The 16,288-nt window shown below is 43.6% G+C and overlaps 1 protein-coding gene across 1 annotated transcript in view; it reads left to right on the top strand.

Moving 5' to 3' along the window:
- The window catches only part of NIN (ninein), a gene marked incomplete in the record, with an annotated part of 1,258,852 nt that overhangs the window by 790,235 nt on the left and 452,329 nt on the right, over positions 1-16,288 (top strand). The window contains 3 exon segments of the mRNA XM_044074306.1: positions 4,500-4,589; positions 7,396-7,534; positions 7,622-7,743. Coding sequence (XP_043930241.1) covers positions 4,500-4,589; positions 7,396-7,534; positions 7,622-7,743 — 351 coding nt within the window.

The following is a 16,288-nucleotide window of genomic DNA, read 5'->3' as shown; positions in this document are numbered from 1 at the left end:
TTGTATTGTTAAAGCTCACCCTTCCTCCTTTCGAGCCAGCTGCCACTGTGGACTTAAAATTCCTTTCTTGGAAAACAACTTTTCTTTTAGAAATCACTTCAGCAAGAAGGGTGTCTGAATTACAAGCCCTCATGGCAGTGGAGCCTTTCATCATCTTTCATGCGGACAGGGTGTCCCTCAGGACCAATCCCTCCTTCATGCCCAAGGTGGTATCCAGTGTGGCCCTTAATCATTCCATATATTTGCCAACCTTCTTTCCTAATCCACAGAACAAAGGGGAACGGATTCTGCACTCCTTAGACGTGTACAGACAACTTAGATTCTACTTGAACAGAACTAAACCTCAAAGGAAATCTGATCAACTGCTGGTGGCATTTGCTGCAGGGGCAAAGGGGAAGGCTATTTCAAAGCAAACCATTTCCAAATGGATAGGCCATTGCATTAATTTCTGCTACAAACACCATGGAAAACCTATCCCACAGGGGATAAGACCCCACTCTACCACGGCTGCATCTACCTCTACAGCCTTTCTCAGAGGCGTCCCTCCCAGGGACATCCTAGAAGCTGCTACCTGGAGTTCTGTGCATACTTTTACCAAGCATTACCATCTGCCAATTTTCTCTAAAACCAGAGCTGGCTTTGCCACTGCAGTCTTGCGGGGCCTTTTAGATGGTCCTAATTCTGTTTAAATTCCTCCTCCCAACCTTAGCTTTGGGAATCTACCCAAAAGTGATGACTGCAACAGTGAAATACGAAGAACATAGTACAGTAGTGTACACTTACCATAAATGTAGATGTTCAAGTGTATTCACTGTTGCAGTCCTGGTTACCCTCCCCTCCAGCCCCCTTCTTATTTTGGGTAAACCTCTACTTTCTTTTGCTATCTTCAAAAGCTTTTTGGTGTATTTGCTTTTTTGTTGGAGTTATAACTTTGTATATTATAGATTTAATTGCTTCCCATTAAGGGGACACCTGACATCTGGGGCAAGAAAAACTGATGTAATGGCATCAGCTGCATGTTTTATACCCCTGACGACCTGATGTCATGGAAGAAGGGACAGCAACCGATGCAGGACTGAAGACTTTGTTAATCAGGCCGACTGAGGGCTACTACAAGCAGATAACCCAAAAGTAATGACTGCAACAGTGAATACACTCGAACATCTACATTTATGTTAAGTTTACACAACTGTACTTTCTCTCTCTTTTAAGCATCAGGGCTATTCATCCTGTCCCAGAAGAAGAATGGGGACAAGGTTTCTACTCAAGACTTTTCCTGGTACCCAGGAAAAACCATTCCTGTCGTTCTATCCTGGACTTGTCTATCCCAAACACATTTTTTGGTAATCCCAAAATTCAAGATGCTAAGTCTTCATCAACTGCTTCCCATGCTAGGCAAAGATGCCTGGTTGGCAACACTGTATTTAAAGGAAGCCTACCTGCACGTTCCAATAAGGGAATCTTGCAGAAGATACCTACGCTTCAAAGCAGGCTACATGCACTATCAGTTCTCTGCACTGCCCTTTGGCTTATCTACTGCGCCCAGGGTATTCACAAAGTGCCTAGCTCCAGTCACTGCATTTTGCAGGCAAAGAAATATTCAAATATACCCATACCTGGACGATTGTGTAATTCAAGCAGAAAGCCAGGACATTCTATTAAATCATCTGGCATTTGTAAAGAAATTGCCAACGTCTCTGGGGTACACCATATACGAAAAGAAATCACATTTTGTACCCTGCCAACAAATTGTATTCCTGGGAGCAAGCTTGAATACAACTTCCCAGATGGCCTGCCTCACGCCAGAGAAACAAATTCAATTGACAGTCTACTTCAAACTACTGGCCACCAAGACCCAACTATCTGCAAGGAAAATACTGCAAGCCCTGGGGTTCATGGCCTGTTGCATTCTACTAATTCCATATGCAAGACTGCATATGAGGAAACTACAGTGGTATCTAAAAAGCCTATGGGTGTCAAAATTCTCAGGCTCTAGAAACAATGATTCCTATCATACCTTGTCTACAGATAGAGTTACTTTGGTGGGCAGAGGCCTGCCACCAAAACAAGGGACTGCCATTCACTCTACCCCCTGCCACCCAAACCCTATCAACAGACGCATCAGACTATGCATGGGGGGCTCCCTTGGCAGGGAAGTGCATTCAAGGCAAAGGAACCCAAATCAAATGCACTTGCATGTCAATCAAAAAGAAATGTTAGCTGTACAGAATGCTCTGTGACAGCCTTCAAAGACCACATTCTTCCAGGACAATTATTGGTAAAGACGGACAATACCACTGTTATGTGGTACATAAGCAGGGGGGGGAACCCATTCATACCCTCTCTGCAGACTAGCCATGGCTCTGTGGAACACACCCTTGAGCTACCAAGTGAACCTACAGGGCTCAATTCCTGCCAGGAAAGCTAAATGCACTGGCAGACGACCTAAGCAGAAATATCATGGAACCACACGAGTGGAAACTAGAACCAAAGATATTCAACATATTGAGAAACAAATGGGGGAGCCCAGAGATAGACCTGTTTGCCTCCCCCCAGAACTACCAGTTGGACAAATTCTGCACAAGGACTCCCCACAAACAAACTTGGAAGGTGGATGCCCTGTCCTTCACCTGGAAAAACCTATAAGTTTATGCCTTCCCCCTCTGCCTCTCCTCTCCATGGTACTACTAAAGATCAAACAGGACAAACCAAGGACAATACTGATTGCACCAGACTGGCCACGCCAACACTGGTGTACTCCCTCTTACGCAGTGTGTCACTGCCGGCACCATGGCACCTGCCTCAGACCCCTGCCCTGCTGTCCCAGCAGGGGAGTCAGATTCTGCACCCACAACTTCAAACCCTGAACCTTGCGGCCTGGCTAATTACCTGATCTCTCCATTACCATCCCTCAGTAAGCAAGTGATGGATGTCATCCTGGAGGCTAGGAGGCCTAGTACTAGAAAATCCTATGCTGAAAAATGGAAAAGTTTCTGTTTCTGGAGCCAAACTCAGGGGGATGGGCACAGCAGCACCCAATTTACCCCATATTCCTCAATACTTAACTGAGATGTTTCACAAGGGCCTTTCTTTTTCCTCCATCAAAATTCATGCCTCAGCCATTTCAGCTCATTACAATACAGAACCACCCCTCTTCTTTCATCCACTGCTCAAGCAATTCCTCAGAGGAGCCAAAAACTTAAGACCACCCAGGAGAGCCCCTACTCCAGCTTGGGACCTTAACTTTGTATTAGAAAAGCTCACTCTATCTCCCTCTGAGCCAGCTGCAAATGCAGAGTTGAAATTCCTTTCTTGAAAAACAGCTTTCCTTCTAGCCATCACTTCAGCAAGAAGTGTGTTTGAATTACAGGCCCCCATGGCAGTGGAGCCTTGCATTATCTTTCATGCTGACAGGGTGTCCCTTAGGACCAATCCCTCCTTCATGCCCAATGTGGTATTCAGTGTGGCCCTTAATCAGTCCATTCATTTGCCAACCTTCTTTTCTAATCCACAGAACAAAGGGGAATGGATACTGCACTCCTTGGACATGTACAGACAACTTAGATTTTACTTGGACAGGACTAAGCCTCTCAGGAAATCTGAACAGCTGCTAGTTGCATTTGCTGCAGGGGCAGAGGGGAAGGCCATTTCAAAGCAAACCATTTCTAAATGGATAGGCCATTGCATTCATTTCTGCTATAAGCATCACGGAAAACTACCCCACAGGGGATAAGACCACATTCAACCAGGGCTGCATCTACCTCTACAGCCTTTCTCAGAGGTGTCCCTACCAGGGACATCCTAGAAGCTGCTACATGGAGTTCTGTACATACCTTCACCAAGCATTACCACTTGCCATTTTTTCCTAAATCCAGAGCTGGATTTGCCACTGCAGTCTTGTAGGGCCTTATAGCTGGTCCTAATGCTATCTGATTTCCTCCTCCCATCCTTAGCTTTGGGAATCTACCCAAATGTGATGACTGCAACAGTGAAACACGAAGAACATAGTACAGTTGTACATAGTACAATGTAGATGTTCGAGTGTATTCACTGTTGCAGTCCTGGTTACCCTCCCTCCAGCCCCCTGACTTCTATTGACTATACCTCTGTTCTTATTTACTATGCTTAAAGCTTTTTGGTGTATTTGCTTTTTTGTTGGAAGTGTAACCTTGTATATAATTGCTTCTCATTATGGGGGCACCTGACATCTGGGGCAAGAAAAACTGATGTAATGGCATTGGCTGCATGCTTTATACCCCTAACTACCTGACGTCATGGAAGAGGAGACAGCAACTGACGCAGGACCCAAGACTTTGATAATCAGGCCGACTGGGGGCTACTACTGCAAGCAGATAACCCAAATGTGATGACTGCAACAGTGAATACACTCGAACATCTACATTTATGGTAGGTGTACACAACTGTACTTTTTGATTTCTGCTTGCATGTTTATAATTTTGTAATTTGTAGACTTTAAAACGTCATAACTGTTTTTGCAGTTTGGAGACCTTGATCCCAGCAGTGCAGAGTTCTTCCTACACGAGGAGAGATTTGCTAAAATGAAAAAAGAACATGAGCAGCAGTGCAGGGTAAGTGTAAAACATAACTGAGTGTGTTTCTGATTTTGCATTGTGCTTTTGTTGCAAGTTACCTACAGTTTTGTGTATGTAGGAATAATTACCCCAAAGCAGTTATCTGGGCTTTTGCATAGACAAAAAACAGTGTCTTGCTTGCATGTCACATATTTTCTTTTGCATGTATCTCCGGTTTTACACTGCTCTTTTGCAAATTACATACAGTTTTATTTATATGTATGTATCCTACATTTAAGCAGTTATCTGGGCTTTTGTAGAGATGAGAAACAGTATTTTGTTTATCTTTTACATATTTTGAACATTTTTTTTCTGGCCTTTTTACCCCCCCCCCCCCCCCAAAAAAAAAAAAAAAAAAAAACCTTTTTGCTACTAATTTTGTCCCTCCCAACACACAAATTTCCAAGTATAAAAGCCCTGGTTCAGTGCCTGACTTAAGAACTCTTTGTTCAACCAGTCGAAGCACCAGCCTCATGCAGTTGTTTTCAGAAGTCTTTCCTGGTCAGCATTTTGCCCACCCCTAACTTGACACAGAATAGAGAATGATGCTCCCCCTTCCCTTTTTGCTTTTTTCCAAGTCTTTGACTGTCTGCTTAGCCTTGGGATTTATTATTACGTAGCATCACCCATCACCATTATAAAAACCAGTATGCCTTAGATTCCTTCTCTTCCCTCCCTTCCCTGTGGTGGCCTAGCCCCTAATTGAGTGGGCTTACCTTCTAGTGTCTTGTAAGGATGGGTCTAGACAGGAAAACTCTGCAGTCTTTGGCTTGTGTCCTAAATGTTTACTTTGGCTGTAGGCATATTGCAACATCAGAAGACGTTTCATGTTCCTGTGCTGTCTACACACAGCCTTTCACACTTGTTTTTTTTTTTCTACATGGAGAAAGCCTAGCCATACCTCTTAAAGCAAGAAATCTGGACAAAGCCATAAATAATGTGTGTGTGTGTGTGTGTGTGTGTGTGTGTGTGTGTGTGTGTGTGTGGGGTGGGGGTGTAAAGGCCCAAAAATAGTGACAATTTTTAAATGTTGCTATTACAAACTTAGAAAGTCGATAGAATAACAGATTTTGCACTAGCATGCATTGTATTAATGGTTTGATGTCTGAATTCCAAATGTCTGGCATTATTTTCTGACTCCAGTCCTCACTGTTTTGCCAGTGATTTTCCAGAAAATCACACTTTTATGAGAAGCAGGATAAAAATGTAAGGCAATAATCTGGACATTCTGCAAAAATCTGTACAACTGAGAGGTATTCAAGCCCCTGGCCATCATTGTAGTCAGCATTTTCCTTTTAGACTCATTCCTTGTAGATTGCTACCTTTGTACCACATTATCAAATTGCACCACTGCCCTCCACTTATGCAGACCCACATTCCCATTTCACCATCTGTAGTCTGCCCTTTAGTATTGCTTGCACCCCCAGCCAATTCAGTAATAAATTGGTAAAATAAAATGCAAATCTTTTTACAGCTAAACTGTGAAGCCTGTGCCCTGGTACAGCATATGTTAAAGTAGGTTCCTGGTTACATGGAAGTAATAAGCTTTATCTTCTTGAGCTTGTATAATTGATTAGCTTATAGTAGTCCTATCCAGCCAGAGATTCCATCAGCCAGCCTAAGTAAAGTAAACTGTCCTATTCAGATTTGCAAAACACCAGTAGCAAGTACAAAATATATTTTTGCAAAATTCTTGTAACACAGCACTTTTGTAGTGCCATCATCTTCGTCAGTGATCCTGTAAGCTCACCCATGGTCAAAAGGTCATGGTGCTTCTTGTACCTTCAGTAGGAGTTTGAAGTTGTTGGTCGTCATAGCCAGGCCACATAAGAAAGAAGCTGTAGCAGACTAAAATGATGGATACAGATTGTCATTGTGTGACCAGGGCTCATTTACATGTGATTGTATAACCTTCAAGGTGTCATGAGGAATAGTTTGCACAAATGTCTCATGGCAGCAATTTATGTGCAGTCTTGATGAGTTCTTAGTTTAATTTTTAAATGTGTGTCTTGCCCAGGGCCCTGGTTTTGCCTCCAGCTCAAACTGCACTGAAATGCACATGTGGCAAAGACTTGCTGATGTCCTTGCAGTCGATGCTGGTTTCAGTGCTTTCCGTTCTAGGAAAGAAGGAAGACCTCATTGTACCATGCCCATCCTTACATAGCCAAAACAGCAGTGAAGCCTTTTGGCCAGCATCACAGTTGCTCCTTTGAATTTATGCCATTTTCTGGCTTTATGGTGAATAGGTGGGGTAATTACTGTTTGCTAGGTTGTCATGGAATGTTATTTATTAACCAAGTAGGTGTTACCAGTCCAAGGGCCTTTTTCAACCATGACTCAGACTCAAGAGCATACAAAGACAGTACATTAAATGGAAAAATTTAATATAGGTTTTACATAATAATGCAGTGAAATGCAATAAAAAATACAAGGGATAATAACACAATATTGGAATACAGATACTATGTAAAAAATGCTGCAGTTTATTACAGTATACCGACAAACCCACAGTTATTTTGTGCTAGAGAAAGTGGCATGTAGATATCTGCTAATACTGTAGCAACAGTAGTATGAGTGAGCATAGCAGATTGGTATGCTTTCTTCACAGTGACATACTGTCCTTTGTTAATAAGGCATATAGAATTATATACATAGGTTTGTAAGAAGCTGTAAGATAAAATATTGTTTAGATGCTGCCTCCAGCTGCTGATATTTTTCTGTACAGATTTGTTTATTAGGTGGTGGTGGTGGGGTATTTTGATTTGGATCCGTAACTTAACAATGTGATTTCTTTCCCTGACAGACACTCCAGGATCAGATCGATGAACTGCAGTCAGAACTAGAGGAGTACCGGACACAAGGCCGAATGTTGCGGTTTCCTATGAAAAGTGGTGCTTCCGAAGACCTAGAGAGTAAGGGTGGAGCTGCAGAATCAGATCAAGGTATTTAAAATGTTCTCTGCCTAAGGTAATATCTGTCATTGTTACATGCCACAAGATTGTTCAACAGAGTGTTTTTGATTGTTGCAGGAATTGATTCTGAAGAATGTTATCCACTAAATGTGAGCTTAGAGACCGAAATGGCAATAGAACAGATGAAGGAACAGCATTACCAAGAAGTAGAACACTTGAAGCTGCAACTTGAAGAACAAGTAAGCAGATGACTGATCGTTTTCCTTTATCTGGGGTGGACAAAGAATTTCATTGGGAAAATATACTTGGTGCAAAAGTGAAACAAATTCTGATGTCAGATAAATTGAAGGTGCACATATTCGCTATAATAACCAGCAGCTTTTCCTTGTATGTTCTTGTACTAAATCATGATGTTCATCATGTTACCCTGCTGCAGTCATCACACTTGGGTTATCTTGTCGTCAGGTGGTCCCGCAGTCGGCCTGAATTCCAAAGTCTTGGTCTGGTGTTGGTTGCTGTCGCTTCTTCCCTGACGTCAGTGCGCCAGGGGTATATATAATGCATCCGACGACATTTTCTTCAGTCTTTCTTGCCGCGCGGTGCCCGAAGCAGAAGCAGTTCGCAAGTGCCGGTCGGCCGACTCCTGAATTTTTCGAAGTCGAATTTCAGATCAGAAGTCTTCAATAAAGCTAAGTACCCCATTGGGGAAACTTTTTTTGCCTCAGACCGATGTCAGAAAAAGTTAACAATTGTATTTCTTGTGGGAAGCAAATACCTCATAAGGATTTTCATTCTTACTGTATACCTTGCCTAGGCCCAGACCAGGACGTCTCTGGTTGTCGCTTTTGTACTAGGTTCAATAAACGTACTATAAAAAGACGCTTTGATTTCGCACGACACTACTTCGGTAGAAAATTTAACTACACAATGCCGTCGGAGCAACCGACTACCGGCGTGCACAAAAAATGCAAGGATAAGGACAGGCAGCCTAGACCCAAGCCAGACTCCGAGGCCTCGGCTGGGCCGGTCTCCGGTTCACCGGTTTTCAGTGAGGCTCCTATACAGCCACTGGCTACCACAGATTTGGAACCCGAGACCGCTTTGGAGCCTTTGGCGGAGAGTGCTAGGCCGACACAGCCATTTTCTTTAGCCCCTACCGACGACACTGCAGAAACAGATGTCGGTGTTGCAGAAACACCTTCGGTTTCTGAAGGTGTCTTCAGACCGACGACGCTCACCATAAAAATGTATCCTAAGCTTAAGACTCCTATTAAACCAGAAAGGACAATGCCTGAAGACCAATTCTGGACCTTTCAATTCTAAACACCTTCTTACATGTACCCAAATTCAAGATGCTAACACTACAGCAGCTTCTTCCCATGTTGGGCAAGAAAGCATGGCTGGTAACGTTGGACCTCAAGGAGGCATACCTGCATGTCCCTATCAGACAAAGTTGCAGAAGATACCTCCGTTTCATTGTAGGTTCAACCCATTACCAATTCTCTGCACTGCCCTTTGGCTCATCCACTGTGCCCAGGGTCTTCACAAAATGCCTGGCACCAATAATTGCATGCTGCAGACAGACGAATTCAAATATACCCATACCTGGACGACTGCCTCATCCAAGCAGAAAGCAAGGACATCCTCTTACAACATCTGGCTTTTGTAAAACATCTTCTAAGTTGCCTGGGGTACACAGTAAACAAAAAGAAATCAAAACTAGTACCCTCACAAAATATGACATTCCTGGGTGCCAGCTTAAATACAATGGCCCAGAAGGCTTATCTGACGCCAGACAAACAACTACAACTACAACTGACTCAATATTTCAAAACAATGGCAACAAAGACCCAACTCCCTGCAAGAAAAATTCTGCAGGCCTTGGGCTTCATGGCATCTTGCATACTGCTAATACCATTTGCAAAGCTGCATATGAGGAAATTACAGTGGTACCTAAAAAGCGTATGGTCTCAACACAGCCACAGCTTGGACACAATGATATCTCTCATTCCCTGCCTTCAACAACAGTTTCTATGGTGGTCACAGGCATGTCACCTCAACAAGAGTCAACCTTTCACCTTGCCCCCAGCCAGGCAAACTATGACAACAGATGCATCGGACTGCGCCTGGGGGGCACACATGGCAGGACAGTGCGTTCAAGGCATATGGACTGCAGATCAAAGGAATCTGCACATCAATCAAAAAGAGATGCTAGCTGTACAGAATGCTCTGACAGCCTTCAAGAACCTCTTACATCCAGGACAACTTACAATAAGGACGGACAACACCACAGTAATGTGGTACATAAACAAACAAGGGGGTACACACTCCTACCCTCTATGCAGGCAAGCAATGACCTTGTGGAAAACAGCACTGGCTTACCAAGTTCAGCTACAAGCTCAATTCTTGCCAGGAAAAAAGAAAACATTGGCAGACGACCTCAGCAGAAACATCATGGATCCCCACGAGTGGAAACTGGATCCACAAGTATTTGCAATGATAACTCAAAAATGGGGCCTCCCAGACATAGACCTGTTTGCCAGCCCCCAAAACTATCAGCTAATAAAATTTTGTACAAGGACACTTCACCATCAAGCTTGGAAAGTGGACGCACTTTCATTCAGTTGGAAAAACCTGACAGTATATGCCTTCCCTCCATTGCCTCTTCTCTCAAAGGTGCTTCTGAAAGTCAGAAAGGAGAGACCACGACTGATGCTCATAGCCCCAGACTGGCCACGCCAGCACTGGTACCCACTATTAAAGAATATGGCCCAGGGCCCGCCTTGGAGTTTACCACAAATTGCCCATTTGCCCACACAGCAAAACAATCAGATTCTACACAGCCAGCTCAAAACCTTAAATTTGGCTGCATGGCAAATCATCTAAGCATCCAGCCAGCTCCTCTTCCTCAAGCAGTTATGGATGTTATTCTGGAAGCTAGGAGGCCCAGCACCAGGAAGGCCTACTCAGACAAATGGAAAAGGTTTTGCACCTGGAACCAAGCTAAAGGCCAAAATACCCTTCAGCCTCACATGCCTCAGATTCTACAGTATTTAACTGAGATGTTGCACAAAGGACTTTCTTTTTCATCCATTAAAATCCACGCATCAGCTATTTCAGCCCACTACAACACAGATCCACCCTTATTTTCACATCCACTTCTAAGGCAGTTCCTCAGAGGGGCAAAAAACATTAGGCCCCCCAGGAGAGCACCTACACCAACCTGGGACCTCAACTTTGTTTTGGAAAAACTTACGCTACCTCCCTTTGAACCAGCTTTCTCTGCTGATCTAAAGTTTATATCCTGGAAGACTGCCCTGCTGCTAGCAATAACGTCAGCCAGAAGAGTCTCAGAGCTGCAGGCACTAATGGCAGTGGAACCTTTCCTCATTTTCCATGAAGACAGAGTTTCTCTACGAACTAATCCTTCCTTCATTCCTAAGGTGGTATCCAGTGTGGCTTTAAATCAAACCATCCACTTACCCACCTTCTTTCCAAATCCACAGAACAAAGGAGAAGGACTCCTGCATTTCTTGGACATTCACAGGCAACTTCGTTACTACTTGGATAAAACTAAGGTTTTCAGAAAATCTGACCAGCTCTTTGTATCCCATGCTGCAGCTTTGCTAGGGAAGGCTATATCAAAACAGACCATTTCCAAATGGATTGGACATTGCATTCGTTTTTGCTATACCCATCATGGAAAACCAGTTCCTGCTACCATAAGGCCCCACTCTACCAGGGCAGCAGCTACATCTACAGCCATCCTCAAGGGGGTGCCAACCAAGGATATTTTGGAAGCTGCAACTTGGGGTTCAGTACACACCTTCACCAAACACTACCACTTACCACTTTACTCTAAGACTAGAGCTGGCTTCGCCACTGCAGTTCTGCAGCGCCTTCTAGCCTCCTCTAACCCTCTTTGACTCCTCCTCCCATCCTTAGCTTTGGGATTCTACCCAAGTGTGATGACTGCAGCAGGGTAACACGATGAACATAGTACAGTTTTGTACCTACCATAAATGTAGATGTTCGAGTGTACACCCTGCTGCAGTCCAGGTTACCCTCCCTCCATCCCCTCTGACCTAACTGACTAAATCTTTACAATACCTTTCTGATGTATTTGCTTATAGCTGGAGGGATGTTGTGTTTGTGCTAAATTTCTTAGATTGGTACTAATTACTGACCACCTTTTTGGGGGCATCTGACATCTGGAGCAAGAAAAACTGAAGAAAATGGCATTGGATGCATTATATATACCCCTGGCGCACTGACGTCAGGGAAGAAGCGACAGCAACTGACGCCGGACCAAGACTTTGGAATTCAGGCCGACTGCGGGGACTGCGTGACGACAAGATAACCCAAGTGTGATGACTGCAGCAGGGTGTACACTCGAACATCTACATTTATGGTAGGTACAAAACTGTACTTTTGCTTCCTCTGCCTTGAATTTGCTTAACTTTGTGTTTATTCTAAGTTAGTGAACGTGGAGCTCCCTTTTGTTTCCCTTGACTTGTGGCTTTGGCAAGCTAGCTGAAGTTTGTAGTAACTTTGTAAGGTATAGTATGGGTCTATATTAATTCGCCAAAAAATATTTTCAGGCCCCTATTCAGTGAAAATCACTTCCACGATTCACTGAATTTTACAAGGGCAAGGAAACAATTGCCCCACAGCACAAAATAACCCACAACTAAATTAAACCCACCCAACTAGATATACCAAATCTGAGATCACACTATGGTGGTGAAAATGGCAAAGTTTAGTAGGCCAACTGCTTCCTTGCCCTTGATAAATTCAGTGAATCACGGAAGTGATTTTTGCTGAATAGGGGTCGACAGAAAGGTGTTAGCTGAAAATAGCTTTCGGCGAACTAATATAGACCCATGTGTACATCTGATTACTGCCAGTACAGACATGTTTTATATTCTGTAAATAAGAAATGTAAGGAGTTTAGTACAGGTGCTGCAACTATAAAACTGTAAGAAACTGGTGAAACAGAAGCATAGGCATTACAACTGAGATTTGGTGTTGAGCCTGTAAACTGAGTGGCACCCCAGCAAATTTCACATGTTAATCTACTTTAACTTTATGGGAAGAATACTCCAATCAATAAGAACATAATGCTCATTTTTCATTTTTTTTAACTCATAGGAACAATAGGTAACAAATTACTAGGGACTGATCTAAGATCATGTGAAACCAGTCTGTTTAGACATCATTGTTGTACAAGGTCATCAGAAAAAAAATTGATGTATTGAATGAAGAATTAGTCATATATGTTTATTTTTCTCTGTCTCTCTCTTTAATGAGCTGCCATCTTTCTGTTCAGCATACTTATGTATGGGTAGAAAGCATGAATTTGCAGATATTTTTAAGTACCTTGTGCATATGTAGACTAGTTTATGAAAAATTAATGAAAAGTGGTATTGTATTCTCTTCCATTATGCATCATCCTTTCCCATGTCAGTGAAAAACCTTTATAGGTTCCCATAAAATGAGTGAAGCATTCCTCAGGAAGAAAAAAGTTCTTGCATGTGAAGCTAGCCCTTCTGTATAGGCATATGCCTTACTAAATGTATCCTAACATTATGGTCACATGGTAGTGTGGGTGTGTGGGCGTAAGGAGAAAATGTGATTTGCAGAGCAGCTTTACACCAATAGTGATTCCCACTGTGCTTAAAGAAATACATACACCTTTTTCAAAAGCTCACTCTGATGAATCATGTTTGAAACAGGTGAAAAAACTCACCTTGGCAAGACTGTGTAGGTAAGTCATTGCATTCAGGCTGTGCAGTGTGCTGCATCACATAGAGCCTCACTCGACTGTTAGGGCAGAGGAACTGACGTTTTGCTATAGATGAGAGTTTGTCTTGATGTTTCAGAGCAGAGACACCTATTTTATAGTGATAAAAAGTTTGATCTGGGTACATTTAAAAGTTTGAGAGACCAAGCAGACTGACTTCTCAGCAGGGGTAATCTTACACCTTGACGTACAATAGAGAGAGAGAGAGAGAGACAGCACAGATGTTCATCATGTTTCACTGTTGCAGTCGTTACACTTGGGTTATCCTGCTGGCAGGCTACCTGCAGTCGGCCTGAATTCCAAAGTCCTGGTCCGGCGTCGGTTGCTGTCGCCTCTTCCCTGACGTCAGTGCGCCAGGGGTATAAAAGATGCAGCTGACGCCATTTTCTTCAGTCTATCTTGCCGTGCGGTGCCCGAAGCAAAAGCAGTTCGCAAGTGCCGGTCGGCCGACTCCTGAGATTTTTGAAATTGAATTTCAGATCCTAAGTCTTCTAAGAAGCTAAGTACCCCGTTGGGGAAACATTTTTCTTGCTCCAGTCCGATGTCAGAAAACGTTAACAATTGTATTTCTTGTGGGAAGCAAATACCTCATAAGGATTTTCATTCTTACTGTATTCCTTGCCTAGGCCCTGACCACGATGTTGCTAGTTGTCGGTTTTGTGCTAGATTTAACCAACGCACTGTTAAGCATCAGTACGATTTTGCTTTTCATTACTTTGGCCGAAGATTTAACTATATAATGCCATCGGAACAACCGACGACTGGAATTCATAAAAAACGCAAGGAAAAAGAAAAGGACAGGCATCCAAGGTCCAAAACAGACAACGAAGCCTCTTCTAGGCCAGTCGCCGGTTCGCCGGCTCTCAGTGAGGTGCTTTCGCAGCCCCTGACACCCGCTACCTCTGAACCACAGGCCGCCTCCGACTCCCACGTGGAGACAGCTAGGACTCTGGATACTCACGGTATTGGGCCTTCGGAAACTAATCCGTCAGATGGGTCCAGAGCCGCTGAGCAGGCATCGGCTTCTGAAGGTGTTTTCCGACCTACACAGCTTTATATCAAGCCAACTTCAGCATCCAAGACAAAGACTAAAACAGTTTTAAAGACAAGGAAACAAGTACAGCATTCTCCAGGACAGACTTCCATGCCTAAGAAACAGATGCTCAAAATGGCCGAAGACCTAATTACTTTGATCAGGGGTTCCCATCCCCCTCCTGATAAGAGGCCTAGGCAAGGTACTGAATATAATTCCTCTGATCAGGTTTCCATTTCCTCTGATTCCTCTTCAGAACAGGGATACTCTATTCTTCCCTGTGAGGATTCTGATGCTGAAGAATCTATTCCTTCAGCTTCTCCTCCTGAGGATTACTCATTTGGGGAAACCCTGCGTACCATGAGGGAGCATTTCCACTGGGAGAGCCAAGATTATTCAGATTCTAAGAAAAGGCTCAGAGACTTTTCTTCTACTACCTCAGCACAGACCTCTTGCTATTCCACCTGTTGTAGACATTGTAGATGATGTATTTTCAGAGTCCGGCCTGTCTCCCGACTGTCTACCCTCTTGCACCTGTTAAGCCAGACAGATACTACAGGGTTCCAGATTCTCATAAATTTCTATCTAAAAACCCTGCTGCTGACCCAGAAACTATTTCTCAGGGTCCCAAGGGGGTCAAGGCTGCTACTGCAAAAAACCCTGTCCCCTCAGATAGAGATTCTAGGGCACTGGACAGATGGGGGGGGGGGGGTAGTTCACACTTCTGCTACCTTGGCTGTAAGGGCTTTAAATTGTCAGTTTCATATGCTTAAATATCAGCAATACTTAATGTCTCTGTTAAAACAGAAAATGTTGTCAAATTCTGAATGTTCTGAGAACAAGGAATTGCAGGGTTTATTGCATGCAGCTGAACAAGTGGGAAAACATACTTTGCAATGTGGTTATGATTCACTGGAGGCCTCTTGCACAACCGCTGTAACAGGTTCTTTTATTAGAAGGCATGCTTGGTTAAAGGAACCGACTCTGCATGATCATGTTAAAGCAAAATTATTGGATGCTCCATTACAGCATGATGCTTTGTTTGGTGTTAAGGCAGAAGAGGTGTTTATAGAAAATGGAGGATAAAGCTAAATCTATGCAGACAGTGAAGGATTTCTTACAGGTACAGCCACCCAGATTTAGCAGGAACTGGCCTTCTAAGAATTGGTCCTTTCCTGTGTCAGACAGGCCACAAAGAGGCAGATACAGATGCCCTAGAGGCAGACAACAGCCTCGGGGCTCATACAGGCCCAAACAATGGGGTGCTTCTACCTCCAAAAGCAGAGAAGACAAATCACAGCCATATAGGAAACAGTCCCAATGACTTCCCTCTACCAATGCCAAGCACTTATCTTTTGGCAGCACCCTTAAGGGGAAAGCTAGCACTTTTTTCACAAAATTGTCACACGATCACCCAGGACAAATGGGTCCTAAATATAGTCTCTCAGGGCTACAGGTACCACTTTCACACCCTTCCAAAGGCAAAAGGTATGCCAGACCTGCCACACAATCAGTGGGCAGAGGCACAAAAACAAGTTTCATCTTTCATGGACATGAGGGCCATTCAGCCAGTGCCACACCAAGAGCAGGGACAAGGATTTTACTCAAGACTTTTCTTAGTACCAAGAAAGGACAAAGCATGGAGACCAGTGCTGGACCTGTCTATTCTAAATATTTTTTTGGACGTTCCGAAATTCAAAATGTTGACTCTACAACAGCTTCTGCCCATGCAGGGCAAGAAGGCTTGGCTTGTAACTTTGGACCTCAAAGAGGCATACCTGCATGTCCCAATCAGACAATCTTGTAGAAGATACCTCAGATTCATAGCTGGCTCAATGCACTACCAATTCTCTGCACTGCCCTTTGGCTTATCTACTGCGCCCAGGGTCTTCACAAAATGCCTGGCACCAGTAATTGCATTTTGCAGACAAAGAGGAATTCAAATATA

Source organism: Protopterus annectens, chromosome 6.part0, assembly GCF_019279795.1.
Source record: "Protopterus annectens isolate FY-2018-M chromosome 6.part0, PAN1.0, whole genome shotgun sequence".
In the NCBI taxonomy this organism is placed as follows: Eukaryota; Metazoa; Chordata; order Ceratodontiformes; family Protopteridae; genus Protopterus; species Protopterus annectens.
This window is presented reverse-complemented; position numbering and strand designations above follow the sequence as displayed.